General features: G+C 41.1%; 1 protein-coding gene across 1 annotated transcript; it reads right to left on the minus strand.

Moving 5' to 3' along the window:
• Window positions 1–234: 234 nt before the first annotated feature.
• LOC123130951 (protein N-terminal glutamine amidohydrolase) lies at window positions 235–4,210 on the minus strand. The gene is made up of 6 exons (XM_044550740.1): window positions 4,020–4,210; window positions 2,792–2,897; window positions 2,562–2,639; window positions 1,409–1,542; window positions 909–1,033; window positions 235–649 (listed from the first exon to the last, which is right to left on the minus strand). The coding sequence occupies exons 1-6, from the start codon at window positions 4,139–4,141 to the stop codon at window positions 495–497; spliced, it is 720 nt and encodes a 239-aa protein (XP_044406675.1). The 5' UTR covers window positions 4,142–4,210; the 3' UTR covers window positions 235–494.
• Between the last annotated feature and the right edge of the window lie 9,666 nt (window positions 4,211–13,876).

Here is a 13,876-nt window from a genome sequence, read left to right on the forward strand (position 1 = left end):
GATAAGCTAGTATTATTCTGGTTGTTAGAAGAGCAGCTGGCGCTGTTGAGACGCATGTTTCTCTCATTCATATTCTCTATTCATAGCACGGAGAATTTCCAGACATATATACTAAAAAAACGGTGCAACCAACCAGTTTGTAGATATACATCGCCAAAAGAAAAGAAAAAACAGTTGGGTAGAGACAGTATGGTAGACATGGGTCCTTGATATTCAGTAATCAAAACAGTTTGGTAGGTATGGGTCCTTGATATTCAGTGATCAAAACAATGCTGACCCAATAGTTTCATCATTACAGATTTGAGTAACTCACAGCAATAGTAACTTCAAAATAATATTACGGCCTGACACGACATCATTAGACAAGCGCGATACCGCAGATTAACAAAGTTCATAAGATCTCACTCACTACAAGTACTCGACCGTTGTCCACCGCGAAAGAAAATTCGGACAGGCCAATCAAGATATCTCAAAGAGCTCTCTTCTGAAGGATGTCATTCAGGCAACCGGGAGAAGAACATGGGGAGCAACGTTTCGTTTATCACCACACCATGTTCGTTGTGGTAGACATCATTAACCACGCTTTCCAGGTCTCCGACATCATTAGTAGACATGGCTATGTACTCATTCAGGTTATTGGTGCTTCCATCTGAAACAGATTGGAAGTACGAATGAGTAACGTGTTCCAAAGTATGGACTGTAAACAAATCATATAACCATATAAATTCAAAAGAGTGCCAGAGATAATTTTCAATTTCCAATAACTTTGTTACCGCTTCCCATTGTGTGTCTAGACATGTAAATTTCCTATGCACGACTGATTGTTCCGAGAACTACTTGATGACCAGGAGAATATAATGGTGCAATGAGTTTTCACAAGAAGATGGTTCAGGCATAAAATCTGATACCTTCCGCGACAATTGGTTCATATTTTGGGGGTAACTCAATCCAATTCCCCACGGGGTCCTTCATGTGACTTCTGTCTGATGCAAATGATCGAAGAAATACTGGACCATGAACTACACGGAAAAGTCTGTAAACAGTAGATGGTAGATAGTTAGTACTGATTTTCAACCCCCAAAACAAACTATCATTCATGCCCTCCTATATTTCAACACAGACATGTACCCCTATTGAGATTTACACGGAGATAGCGGAGCCGAATGGGTCTAACCAAGGATGAGAACATAAGTAGCCACACTATCTTCTGTCAGTGTAACTAACACAGGCTATCATGTCCTCCATCAGTCAATAAAAAAATTGCACAAAAAAAAAGAGTAATTTCGAACTAATATGCATCAGGTTTCGCCTATATGAGGAGATTGGCACATTGTTTAAGAGTAATCTTGCATGGACACCATCGCAATTTTATCTCACCAATGTTACACTTAGAGCAACAGTACCTTACCTTCCATAGATGGAGTCGCCAAATGCTAGTGGTTGAATGGCATCAACAACGTACTGGAGGAATGGACAAGGGAAAGGAAGACTCGAGTCCAAATCCCAAACAAGATCAAGAACATCTCCTTTGTTTCGCCTAGACTTTCATATGCACATCAATGATTAGGTACCACAAAATGCTATTCATACAAAATGCAATGCTTTTATATAAGCAATAAATCTATATCTCAATGCATATATCAAAGCTGAGTACTAACAATGATGTATCAGAATGCCACATCGATCATATAATCTCCCTACCGTCCCTTTTTCATCTTACAGACATGAAAACAAATTGTGGTAGACATAAAGCATTAAAGAAAAAAAGGAACCCACACATGAAAAGAAAATCCAGATTCTCTACCATACTTACTTACGAAGCCTTTTATCCCAAACAAGTTGGGGTAGGCTAGATATGAAACCCTTTCACGAGGACTTCCCAGGAGGTCACCCATCCTAGTACTACTCTCGCCCAAATGGGTTTCATACCCAAAAGACTGGCTAGTTTTTACGTTGGCTCGCCAAGCCTATCACAACCCTTAGATATGAAACCCTTTCACGAGGACTTCCTAGGAGGTCACCCATCCTAGTACTATTCTCGCTCAAATGGGTTTCATACCTATGGGACTGGCTAGTTTTTACGTTGGCTCGCCAAGCCTATCACAACCCTCCTCCTTTACCCGGGCTTGGGACCGGCTATGCCTAGAAGACATAGGCGGAGTTCCAGATTCTCTACCATACTCAGGATAAATTTCATTTGTCAAATCAGAAACAATACATGGTAAATGGGATGCTTGGTTGGCCACCACAAATAGATTAGGCAACTCTTGGCTAGTAACTATGTCTGACATGTAAACCATGGTGTTAAGCAACTTTGGCATGCCAAACATGTTATGGTAAACCAAATCGTTGACCAAATAGTCATACTAGCCTAAATTTGTGGGGCAAAGTGTGCAAAGATTCAAACATGCCCTTACTCCTAATTTATTTATCATAATTAAAGTTTCTTATTTCATCTAAAACCTCTCACGATTCATTAAAAAATAATTAAATTCCTGTAGAGCTCTATCATAATACCAAGCTATAGAGAAATGCGATGCTTAATCCAATTTAGCCTTTACCTGGATGCAGATTACATGATAATCCCACAAGACAAATCCATCATTAGTACGACTTGCTTTCTGATACCAGAGAGGAATCTGAAATTTCAAGAAAAATACATCACAACCCATAGAAATCAATGTAAAAAATGGGGATAAATGCACTACGAACTAAAAAAGGAGCTAACAAAAGCAAGTAATCCACGCACTGAAAGAGAAGAAGCGTAGTACATCATATAAGATAAAATCACCTTCTTTTCCTCATTTGATATGAAAACAGCATAAAGGTCATTGCCCGCAGGATCAGCAAGTCCAGCTCTAATCAGCTCCTTACATAGCAAGTACACATTTTCTTCACTACACAGTGAGAATTAAATGCAACCATTATCGAATGAATAAAAATAGAAAAAATACTTGAATTTTGACCGTGGTATGTATAAGCTTGAGAGAAATACTCTAGAAGAGAGTGAAACAAGAGGATGGTTTAGGAGAAGTGTCATGCAATAGAGCAATAATAAGATAATCACTGTAGTTGGAGAATCATCCTCATTGTGTACAAGCTTCTTCCAAAGGGTGACTTTTAAAGCAATGTTGAATCACTTAGTAAAGCTAATCATCGATTAAATCAGTCTAATTTCCCATTGCACACAAAATAAATTGCATATCTTCTATATCTAAATAGCTAGCCCCCGCTAACCTATTTATCTCAACATGCAAGCATGCCACCTCATCATGAAACAAAGGCTCACTTCAACATGCAACCATGCATAGAAAAAGCCCCACCTCAATATGCAAGTATGAATGACATTTTTCATTCTATTATGCTATTTATATTTACTGAATTTTTTACAACTATACAATTGTCAAACACAATAAACCATACATATTTTCAGTTTTAGTTCTCATATTATTATTTCAAATATTCATGTCACATACAATCAAATATCTTTGAAATGTATTGCAAAATATTCCCGCAACAACGTGCAGGGTATCATCTAGTTTGCTAAAGAAGGTAAGACAAAGTATAACGAGAAATTCAATCAATTTAATATCAAGTAAAAATTTATAACTTGTTGTTATCTGCCGAAGCTTCACATGTTGTAGGTACTAGTAATTAGCAACTAGAGTAGTTTATAGTTACAAGCTTCAGCATGATGTCGTTCCTAGCCAGTGCCTCGTTCGCCTTCAAATATGAATTCACTCTAAGAGTCAAGGTTTTAAGACTAGAACGAGAAATATAAACTGAATTCATATCTCAACCCTAGTCTCCATTCCCATTCAGCACATCACTCACACACTCAAGCATCTTCAACAGAATCAGTAAATAGGAAAGGTCTATCCTCATCATTAAGAAACCTTTCCACCTCCTGCCCAGAATCTCCTGTGGCCGAGCACGGCGGGAAGGATTAACAATATGTGGTGGAGCCATGGTTGTACCCAATCTGAGCAAGAACGGATCAGGGCGGAGAGATCGATTACCAGTAGTACGGGGTGTGGGTGAAGGATGCGGCATCGATGGGCGGGTTGTCCGGTGCCGCCGGATGGATAGGGGGAGAGGAAGGAGAGGGGTCTACGCCGGCGGCTGCTCCGTCGTCAGCCATGGAGAGGCGAGTGGTCGGCGGCAGAGCAAGAAGAATAAGGGCTTGTCGCTCGTGGGCTCTGGGGGTGTCAAGGCAACTATGGGCTTCCAGGCCGGTTTTCTTTTGGTTTTCTCGGTCTGTATTTCTTCATTTTTGTTCATTTTTTTAATTTCAAACTTTTTCATGTTCGTGGACCTTTTTAAAATTGCAAAAATAAATAAATCCATGAACATTTTCTTAAATCCATGATTTTTTTAATTCACTTTTTTAATTTCATAAACTTTTCCACAAAAAAACATGCACTTTTTTCAAATTCATGAAACCTTTTCCCAAAATCATGATCATTCTAAAAATTCATGTTTTTTGTCATACACAAAATTGTTTCAAATTTGCGAAGTTTTCTAAAATCTATGAACTTTTTCTAACCTACAAACTTTTTTTTCAAATTTGTGAACTTTTTTTAAAAGTCGACGGTCGAACGTCAACCGCTGATTGAGTGAAGTTTTCTCTTACTGGTCGCACAAATAGCTCACATGTTGGGCCGCCCCAGGAGTGAAGGACGTGTGCACGCTGGGTCGGTAACTGGCGCAAAGGGTGATGATTAGGAGCTCTCATGCCTAAAAACACGGTTCCCTCTTACATCTTCTTTTCACATAATAAGTGGTAAGTGAGTGCTAGTTATCGATTAGAGGGGGGGGGGTGAATATGCGATTTTTATGAACGTCTTCGAAAGAAGCAATGTATTTGAAGACAGACAACCAAATAACACCTACACAGTATGCAGCGGAAGATAAACTACGCTAGCCATGCCATAGTCACAGGAATGGTACAGAGAAAGCACGAAGACAAATAGCAGCTAGATAGATTTGATCCGAAAAGGAAGAAAGTATGAAGCCAAATATGCAACCAGAGAAAATGTCATGAAGTCAAACAGAGCAGGCAAACAGTGACTTCACGAGATAGAACTATAAGTAAAGGAGTGAAGAGATAGAACCAGTTGCTTGGTGCAGACAAGGATTTGGTAGACCAGTTCTAGTTGATGTGACAACCGTACGTCTTGTTAGGGGGGCTAAGATTGAACTCAGAAGACCACGTCTTCACCTTATTCCCCTTGAGCTAAGGTCACTTAGTCCTCGCCATATCACTCTGGTAAGTCTTCAAGGTAGACTTCCAAACCTTCACAGACTTCGTTCACCGGCGATCCACAATGACTCTTGGATCCTCAAAACACGACGCCTAACTGACTCGAAGTGAAGTAAATATGCCATATAGGCAATAATAAAGTTGTTATTTTATATTTCCTTATTTCATGATAAATGTTTATTATTCATGCTAGAATTGTATTAACCGGAAACTTGATACATGTGTGGATACATAGACAAAACACCGTGTCCCTAGTAAGCCTCTACTAGACTAGCTAGTTAATCAAAGATGGTTAAGTTTCCTAACCATAGACATGTGTTGTCATTTGATGAACGAAATCACATCATTAGAAGAATGATGTGATGTATAAGACCCATCTGTTAGCTTAGCATTATGATCATTCAGTTTTATTGCTATTGCTTTCTTCATGTCAAATACATATTCCTTCGGCTATGAGATTATGCAACTCCCGGATACCGGAGGAATGCCTTGTGTGCTATCATACGTCACAACGTAACTGGGTGATTATAAAGATGCTCTACAGGTATCTCCGAAGGTGTTTGTTGGGTTGGCATAGATCGAGATTAGGATTTGCCACTTCGAGTATCGGAGAGGTATCTCTGGGCCCTCTCGGTAATACACATCATAAGAAGCCTTACAAGCAAAGTGAGTAATGAGTTAGTTGTAGGACAATGTATTATGGAACGAGTAAAGAGACTTGCCGGTAATGAGATTGAACTAGATATGAAGATAACTACGATCGAATCTCGGGCAAGTAACATACCAATGATAAAGGGAATAATGTATGTTGTCATAACAGTTCGACCGATAAAGATCTTCGTAGAATATGTGGGAGCCAATATGAGCATCCAGGTTCCGCTATTGGTTATTGGCCGGAGAGGTGTCTCAGTCATGTCTGCATAGTTCTCGAACCCATAGGGTCAGCATGCTTAATGTTCGATGACGATATTGTATTATATGAGTTATGTGATTTGGTGACTGAATGTTGTTCGGAGTCTGATGAGATCACAGACATGACGAGGATCCTTGAAATGGTCGAGAGGTAAAGATCGATATATAGGACGTTGGTATTCAGACACGGTAAGTGTTTCGAAGGGTACCAGGTACTTATTGGGTCACCGGAAAGGAGTTTCGGGCACCCCTGACAAAGATATGGGCCTTGTGGGCTAAGAGAGGGAACACACCACCCCACAAGGGGCTGGTGCGCCCCTATACAGGCCAGCCCTATGAGGAGGTGAAGGAAAGAGGGGAGGGCAAGGAAAGTGTGGAGTAGGACTCCCCCTTCCTTCCCTCTCCCCCCTCTTTCCTTCCCCTTGTTTATACAAGGTAAGGGGCGCCACTTGGGAAACCCCAAGTAGGATTCGGATCCTACTTGGGGCGCCCCTTGGCTGCCTCTCCTCCCCTCCCACCTATATATATGTGGGGAGGGGGGCGCCTAGAACACACAACATCAATTTTTAGCCGTGTGCGGTGCCCCCTCCACAGTTTACACCCCCGATCATATTCTCGCGGTGCTTAGGCGAAGCCCTGCGCGGATCACTTCACCATCACCGTCACCATGCCGTCGTGCTGACGGAACTCATCTACTACCTTGACACCTTGCTTGATCAAGAGGACGATGGATGTCATCAAGATGAACATGTGCAGAACTCGGAGGCGCCGTACGTTTAGTACGTGATCGTTCGAAGCTAGAAGAAGTTCGACTACATCAACCGCGTTGTCAAACGCTTCCGCTTTCGGTCTACGAGGGTACGTAGACACACTCTCCCCCTCTCATTGCTATGCATCTCCTAGATAGATCTTGCGTGAGCGTAGGATTTTTTTTGAAATTGCATGCTACGTTCCCCAATAGTGGCATCCGAGCCAGGTCTATGCGTAGACGATATGCATGAGTAGAACACAAAGAGTTGTGGGCGGTGATCGTCATACTGCTTACCACCAATGTCTTATTTTGATTCGGCGGTACTGTTGGATGAAGCGTCCCGGACCAACCTTACATGACCACGTTCATGAGACCGGTTCCACCGACAGACATGCAACTAGTTTTGCATAAAAGTGGCTGGCGGGTGTCTCTTTCTCCTACTTTAGTTGAATCAAATTTACTGCGGCCAGTCCTTGTTTAAGGTTAAAACATCAAACTTGATAAATCACCATTGTGGTTATTGTTCCGTAGGTAAGAATGGTTCTTGCTAGAAGCCCGTAGCAGCCACGTAAAACTTGCAACAACAAAGTAGAGGACGTCTAACTTGTTTTTGCAGGGCATGTTGTGATGTGATATGGTCAAGACATGATGTGATATATGTTATTGTATGAGATGATCATGTTTTGTAGAAGTTATCGGCAACCGGCAGGAGCCTTATGGTTGTCTCTTTATTGTATGAAATGCATACACCATGTAATTTCTTTACTTCATCACTATGCGGTAGCAATAGTTGTAGAAGCAATAGTTGGCGAGACGACCATGACGCAATGATGGAGATCATGGTGTCGAGCCGGTGACGATGGAGACGATGCTTTGGAGATGGAGATCAAAAGCACAAGATGATGATGGCCATATCATGTCACATATTTTGATTCCATGTGATGTTTATATTTATGCATCTTATTTTGCTTAGTACGATGGTAGCATTATAAGATGATCCCTTAACTAAAATTTCAAGGTATAAGTGTGCTCCTTGAGTATGCACCGTTGCGACAGTTTTTCGTGTTGAGACACCACGTGATGATCAGGTGTGATAGGCTCTACGTTCAGATACAACGAGTGCAAGACAGTTTTGCACATGCGGAATACTCGGGTTAACTTGACGAGCCTAGCATGTACAGACATGGCCTCGAAACACTCGAGACTGAAAGGTCGAACGTGAATCATATAGTAGATATGATCAACATAGAGATGTTCACCATTGATGACTACTCCATCTCACGTGATGATCGGACATGGTTTAGTTTATTTGGATCATGTATCATCTAGATGACTTGAGGGATGTCTATCTAAGTGGGAGTGCTTAAGTAATTTGATTAATTGAACTTTAATTCATCATGAACTTAGTCCTGATAGTATTTGCAATTATGTTGTAGATCAATAGCTCGCATTGCATCTCCCCTATGTTTTTGATATGTTCCTAGAGAAAACTAAGTTGAAATATGATAGTAGCAATGATGCGGACTGGGTCCGTGATCTGAGGATTATCCTCATTGCTGCACAGAAGAATTATGTCCTTGATGCACTACTAGGTGACATACCTATTGCAGGAGCAGATGTAGACATTATGAACATTTGGCAAGCTCGATATGATGACTACTTGATAGTTTAGTGCATCATGCTTTAGGGCTTAGAACCGGGACTTCAAAAACTATTTTGAATGCAATGGATCATATGATATGTTCCAAGAGCTTAAATTGGTATTTTAGACTCATGCCCGTGTCTCTGACAAGTACTTTGCCTACAAGATGAAGGGGAATAGCTCAGCCAGTGAGCATATGCTCAGAATGTCTGGGTAGTACAATCACTTGAATCAAGTGGGAGTTAATCTTCCACATAAGATAGTGATTGACAGAGTTCTCTAGTCACCATCACCAAGCTAATAGAACTTCGTGATGAACTATATGCAAGGGATGACGAAAACGATTCCCGAGTTCTTCGCGATGCTGAAATCGGTGAAGGTAGAAATCAAGAAAGAGCATCAAATGTTGATGGTTGACAAGACCACTAGTTTCAAGAAAAAGGGCAAAATGGAAAGAAAGGAAACTTCAAGAAGAATGGCAAATAAGTTGCCACTCCCATGAAGAAACCCAAAGCTAGACCTAAGCCTGAAACTGAGTGCTTCTACTGCAAAGGATGTGGTCACTCAAAGCGGAACTACCCCAAATACTTGGCGTACAAGAAGGATGGCAAAGTGAACAAAGGTATATTTGATATATGTGTTATTGATGTGTACTTTACTAGTGTTCATAGTAGCCCCTGGGTATTTGATATCGGTTCAGTTGCTAAGATTAGTAACTCGAAACAGGAATTGCAAAATGAACAGAGACTAGTTAAGGGTGAGGTGACGATGTGTGTTGGAAGTAATTCCAAGGTTGATAAAATCACAACCGCACTCTCCCTCTACCTTCCGGATTGGTGTTATCTGGTGTTTGCGTTGAGCATGAATATGATAGGATCATGTTTATTGCGATACAATTATTCATTAAAGTCAGAGAATAAATTGTTATTCCATTTACATGAATAAAACCTTCTATGGTCATACACCCAATGTAAATGGTTTATTGAATCTCGATCGTAGTGATACACATATTCATAATATTGATGCCAAAAGATGCAAACTTTTATAATGATAGTGCAACATACTTGTAGCACTTCCGTTTAGGTCATATTGGTGTAAAGCGCATGAAGAAACTCCATGCAAGATGAACTTTTGGAATCACTTGATTATGAATCATTTGATACTTGCGAACCATGCCTCATGGGCAAGATGACTAAAACTTCGTTCTCCGGAACAATGGAGTGAGCTAATGACTTATGGGAAATAATACATACTGATGTATGCGGTCCGATGAGTGTTGAAGCACGCGACAAATATCGCCATTTTCTGACCTTCACAGATGATTTGAGCAGATATGGGTATATCTACTTAATGAAACACAAGTCTAAAACATTTGAAAAGTTCAAAGAATTTCAGAGTGGAGTGGAGAACCATCGTAACAAGAAAATAAAGTTTCTACGATCTGATCGTAGAGGCGAATATTTGAGCTACGAGTTTGGCCTTCATTTAAAACAACGTGAAATTGTTTCACAACTCACGCCACCTAGAACACCACAGAGTAATGGTGTGTCCGAACGTCGTAACCACACTTTATTAGATATAGTGCAATATATGATGTTTCTTACCGATTTACCACTATCGTTTTGGGGTTATGCATTAGAGGCAACCACATTCACGTGAAATATGGCACCGTCTAAATCTTTTGAGATGACACCGCATGAACTGTGGTTTGGCAAGAAACCTAAGCTGTCGTTTCTTAAAATTTGGGGTTGCGACACTTATGTCAAAAGGCTTTAGCCTGATAAGCTTGAACCCAAATCGGAGAAGTGCATCTTCATAGGATACTCTAAGGAAAAAATTGGGTACACCTTCCATCACAGATCCGAAGGAAAGATCTTTGTTGCTGAGAATGGGTCCTTTCTAGAGAAGGAGTTTCTTCCAAAAGAAGTGAGTGGGAGAAAAGTAGAACTTGATGAGCTAAATGTACCTTCTCTCGAATTGGAAAGTAGTGCATCAGAGAAAACTGTTCCCGTGATGCCTACACCAACTAGAGAGGAAGCTAATGATGATGATCATGAAACTTCAGATCAAGTTACTACTGAATTTCGTAGGTCAACGAGAGCATGATCCGCACCAGAGTGGTACGGTAATCCTGTCTTGGAAGTCATGTTACTAGACCAAGGCGAACCTACAAACTATGAAGAAGCTATGATGAGCCCAGATTCTGACAGATGGCTTGAGGCCATGAAATCTGAGATAGGATCCATGTATGAGAACAAAGTGTGGACTTTGGTGGATTTGCCCGATGATTGGCGAGCCATAGAGAATAAATGAATCTTTAAGAAGAAGACCGACGTTGATGGTAATGTTACTGTCTATAAAGCTCGACTTGTCGCAAAAGGTTTTCGATAAGTTCAAGGAGTTGACTACGATGAGACTTTCTCATCCGTAGCAATGCTTAAGTCTGTCTGAATCATGTTAGCAATTGCCGCATTTTATGTTTATGAAATCTGGCAAATGGATGTCAAAACTGAATTCCTTAAATGGATATCTCTAAGAAGAGTTGTATATGATGCAACCAGAAGGTTTTATCGATCACGACATCTAGGGACTGGTGCAAGCATCTCGGAGTTGGAATATACGCTTTGATGAGGTGATCAAAGCATATGGTTTTATACAGACTTACAGTGAAGCATGTATTTACAAGAAAGTGAGTGGGAGCTCTATAGCATTTCTGATATTATATGTGGATGACATATTATTGATTGAAAATGATATATAATTTCTGGATAACATAAAAGGATACTTGAGTAAGAATTTTTCAATGAAAGATCTCGATAAAGCTGCTTACATATTGTGCATCAAGATCTATAGAGATAGATCAAGACGCTCGATAAGATTTTCAATGAGTACATACCTTGACAAGATTTTGAAGGAGTTTAAAATGGATCAGCCAAAGAAGGAGTTCTTGCCTATATTGTAAGGTGCGAAGTTGAGTAAAGACTCAAAACCCGACCACGACAAAAGATAAAGAGAGAATGAAAGTCATTCCCTATGCCTCGGCCATAGGTTCTATAAAGTATGCCATGCTGTGTACCAAACATGTTGTGTACCTTGCCATGAGTTTGGCAAGGGGGTACAATAATGATCCAGGAGTAGATCACTGGACGATGGGCAAAATTATCCTTAGTTACCTTAAGGAGGACTAAGGAAATGTTTCTCGGTTATGGAGGTGATAAAAGAGTTCGTCGTAAAGAGTTGCGTCGATGCAAGCTTTGACACTGATCTAGATGACTCCAAGTCTCAATCTAGTTACATATTGAACGTGGGAGTAATTAGCTAGAGTATCTCCATGCAGAGCATTGTAGACATAGAAATTTGCAAAATACATGCGGATCTGAATGTGGCAGACCCGTTGACTAAACTTCTCTCACAAGCAAAACATGATCACACCTTAGTACTCTTTGGGTGTTAATCACATGGAGATGTGAACTAGATTATTGACTCTAGTAAAGCCTTTGGGTGTTGGTCACATGGAGATGTGAACTATGGGTGTTAATCACATGACGATGTGAATTATTTGTATTAAATCACATGGCGATGTCAACACGATTATTGACTCTAGTGCAAGTGGGAGACTCAAGGAAATATGCCCTAGAGGAAATAAAAAAGTTGTTATTTTATATTTCCTTATTTGATGATAAATGTTATTATTCATGCTAGAATTGTATTAACCGGAAACTTGATACATGTGTGGATACATAGACAAAATACCGTGTCCCTAGTAAGCCTCTAGTAGACTAGCTCATTAATCAAAGATGGTTAAGTTTCCTAACCATAGACATGTGTTGTCATTTGATGAACATGATCACATCATTAGTAGAATGATGTGATGGAGAAGACCCATCCATTAGCTTAGCATTATGATCATTCAGTTTTATTACTATTGCTTTCTTCATGTCAAATACACATTCCTTCGATTATGAGATTATGCAACTCCCGGATACCAGAGGAATGCCTTTTGTGCTATCAAACGTCACAACGTAACTGGGTGATTATAAAGATGCTCTACAAGTATCTCCGAAGGTGTTTGTTGGGTTGGCATAGATCGAGATTAGGATTTGTCACTCCGAGTATCGGAGAGGTATCTCTGGGCCCTCTCGGTAATACACATCATAAGAAGCCTTGCAAGCAAAGTGACTAATGAGTTAGTTACATGATGATGTATTATGGAATGAGTAAAGAGACTTGCCGGTAACGAGATTGAACCAGGTATGAAGATACATCCGATCGAATCTCGGGCAAGTAACATAATGATGACAAAGGGAATAACGCATGTTGTCATAACGGTTCGACCGATAAAGATCTTCGTAGAATATGTGGGAGCCAATATGAGCATCCAGGTTCCGCTATTGGTTATTGAACGGAGAGGTGTCTTGGTCATGTCTACATAGTTCTCGAACCTGTAGGGTTCGCACGCTTAACGTTCGATGACGATATTGTATTATATGAGTTTTGTGATTTGGTGACCGAATGTTGTTCAGAGTCCCAGATGAGATCACGGACATGACGAGGAGTCTCGAAATGGTCAAGATGTAAAGATCGATATATAGGACGATGGTATTCGGACATCGGAAGTGTTCCGGAGGGTACCGGGTACTTATCGGGTCACCAAAAAGGAGTTTCGGGCATCCCAGCAAAGATATGGGCCTTATGGGCCAAGAGAGGGAACACACCAGCCCACAAGGGGCTGGTGCACCCCTATACAGGCCAGCCCTATGAGGAGGTGAAGGAAAGAGGGGAGGGCAAGGAAAGTGTGGAGTAGGAATCCCCCTTCCTGCCCTCCCCCCTCTTTCCTTCCCCTTGTTTATACAAGGTAAGGGGGGCGCCACTTGGGAAACCCCAAGTAGGATTCAGATCCTATTTCGGGCGCCCCTTGGCTTCCTCCCCTCCCCTCCCACCTCTATATATATGTGGGGAGGGGGCGCCTAGAACACACAACATCAATTGTTAGCCGTGTGCGGCATCCCCCTCCATAGTTTACAGCCCCGGTCATATTCTCGCGGTGCTTAGGCGAAGCCCTGCGCGGATCACTTCACCATCACCGTCACCATGCCGTCGTGCTGATATAACTCATCTACTACCTCGACACCTTGCTGGATCAAGAGGACGAGGGACGTCATCGAGCTGAACGTGTGTAGAATTCGGAGGTGACGTACATTCGGTACTTGATCCGTCAGAACTAGAAGAAGTTCGACTACATCAACCGCATTGTCAAACGCTTCCGCTTTTGGTCTACAAGGGTATTGATACGTATCCAACGTATCTA

Source organism: Triticum aestivum, chromosome 1B, assembly GCF_018294505.1.
Source record: "Triticum aestivum cultivar Chinese Spring chromosome 1B, IWGSC CS RefSeq v2.1, whole genome shotgun sequence".
Classification (NCBI taxonomy): Eukaryota; Viridiplantae; Streptophyta; class Magnoliopsida; order Poales; family Poaceae; genus Triticum; species Triticum aestivum.

Coding starts and splice junctions, on each gene's coding strand:
- LOC123130951 (XM_044550740.1), bottom strand. CDS start 4,141: ATGGCTGACGACGGAGCAGCCGCCGGCGTAGACCCCTCTCCTTCCTCT. Junction 2,898..4,019: donor ACCCACACCCCGTACTACTG/GTAATCGATCTC, acceptor CTCACTGTGTAG/TGAAGAAAATGTGTACTTGC. Junction 1,034..1,408: donor GGCGACTCCATCTATGGAAG/GTAAGGTACTGT, acceptor TACTGTTTACAG/ACTTTTCCGTGTAGTTCATG.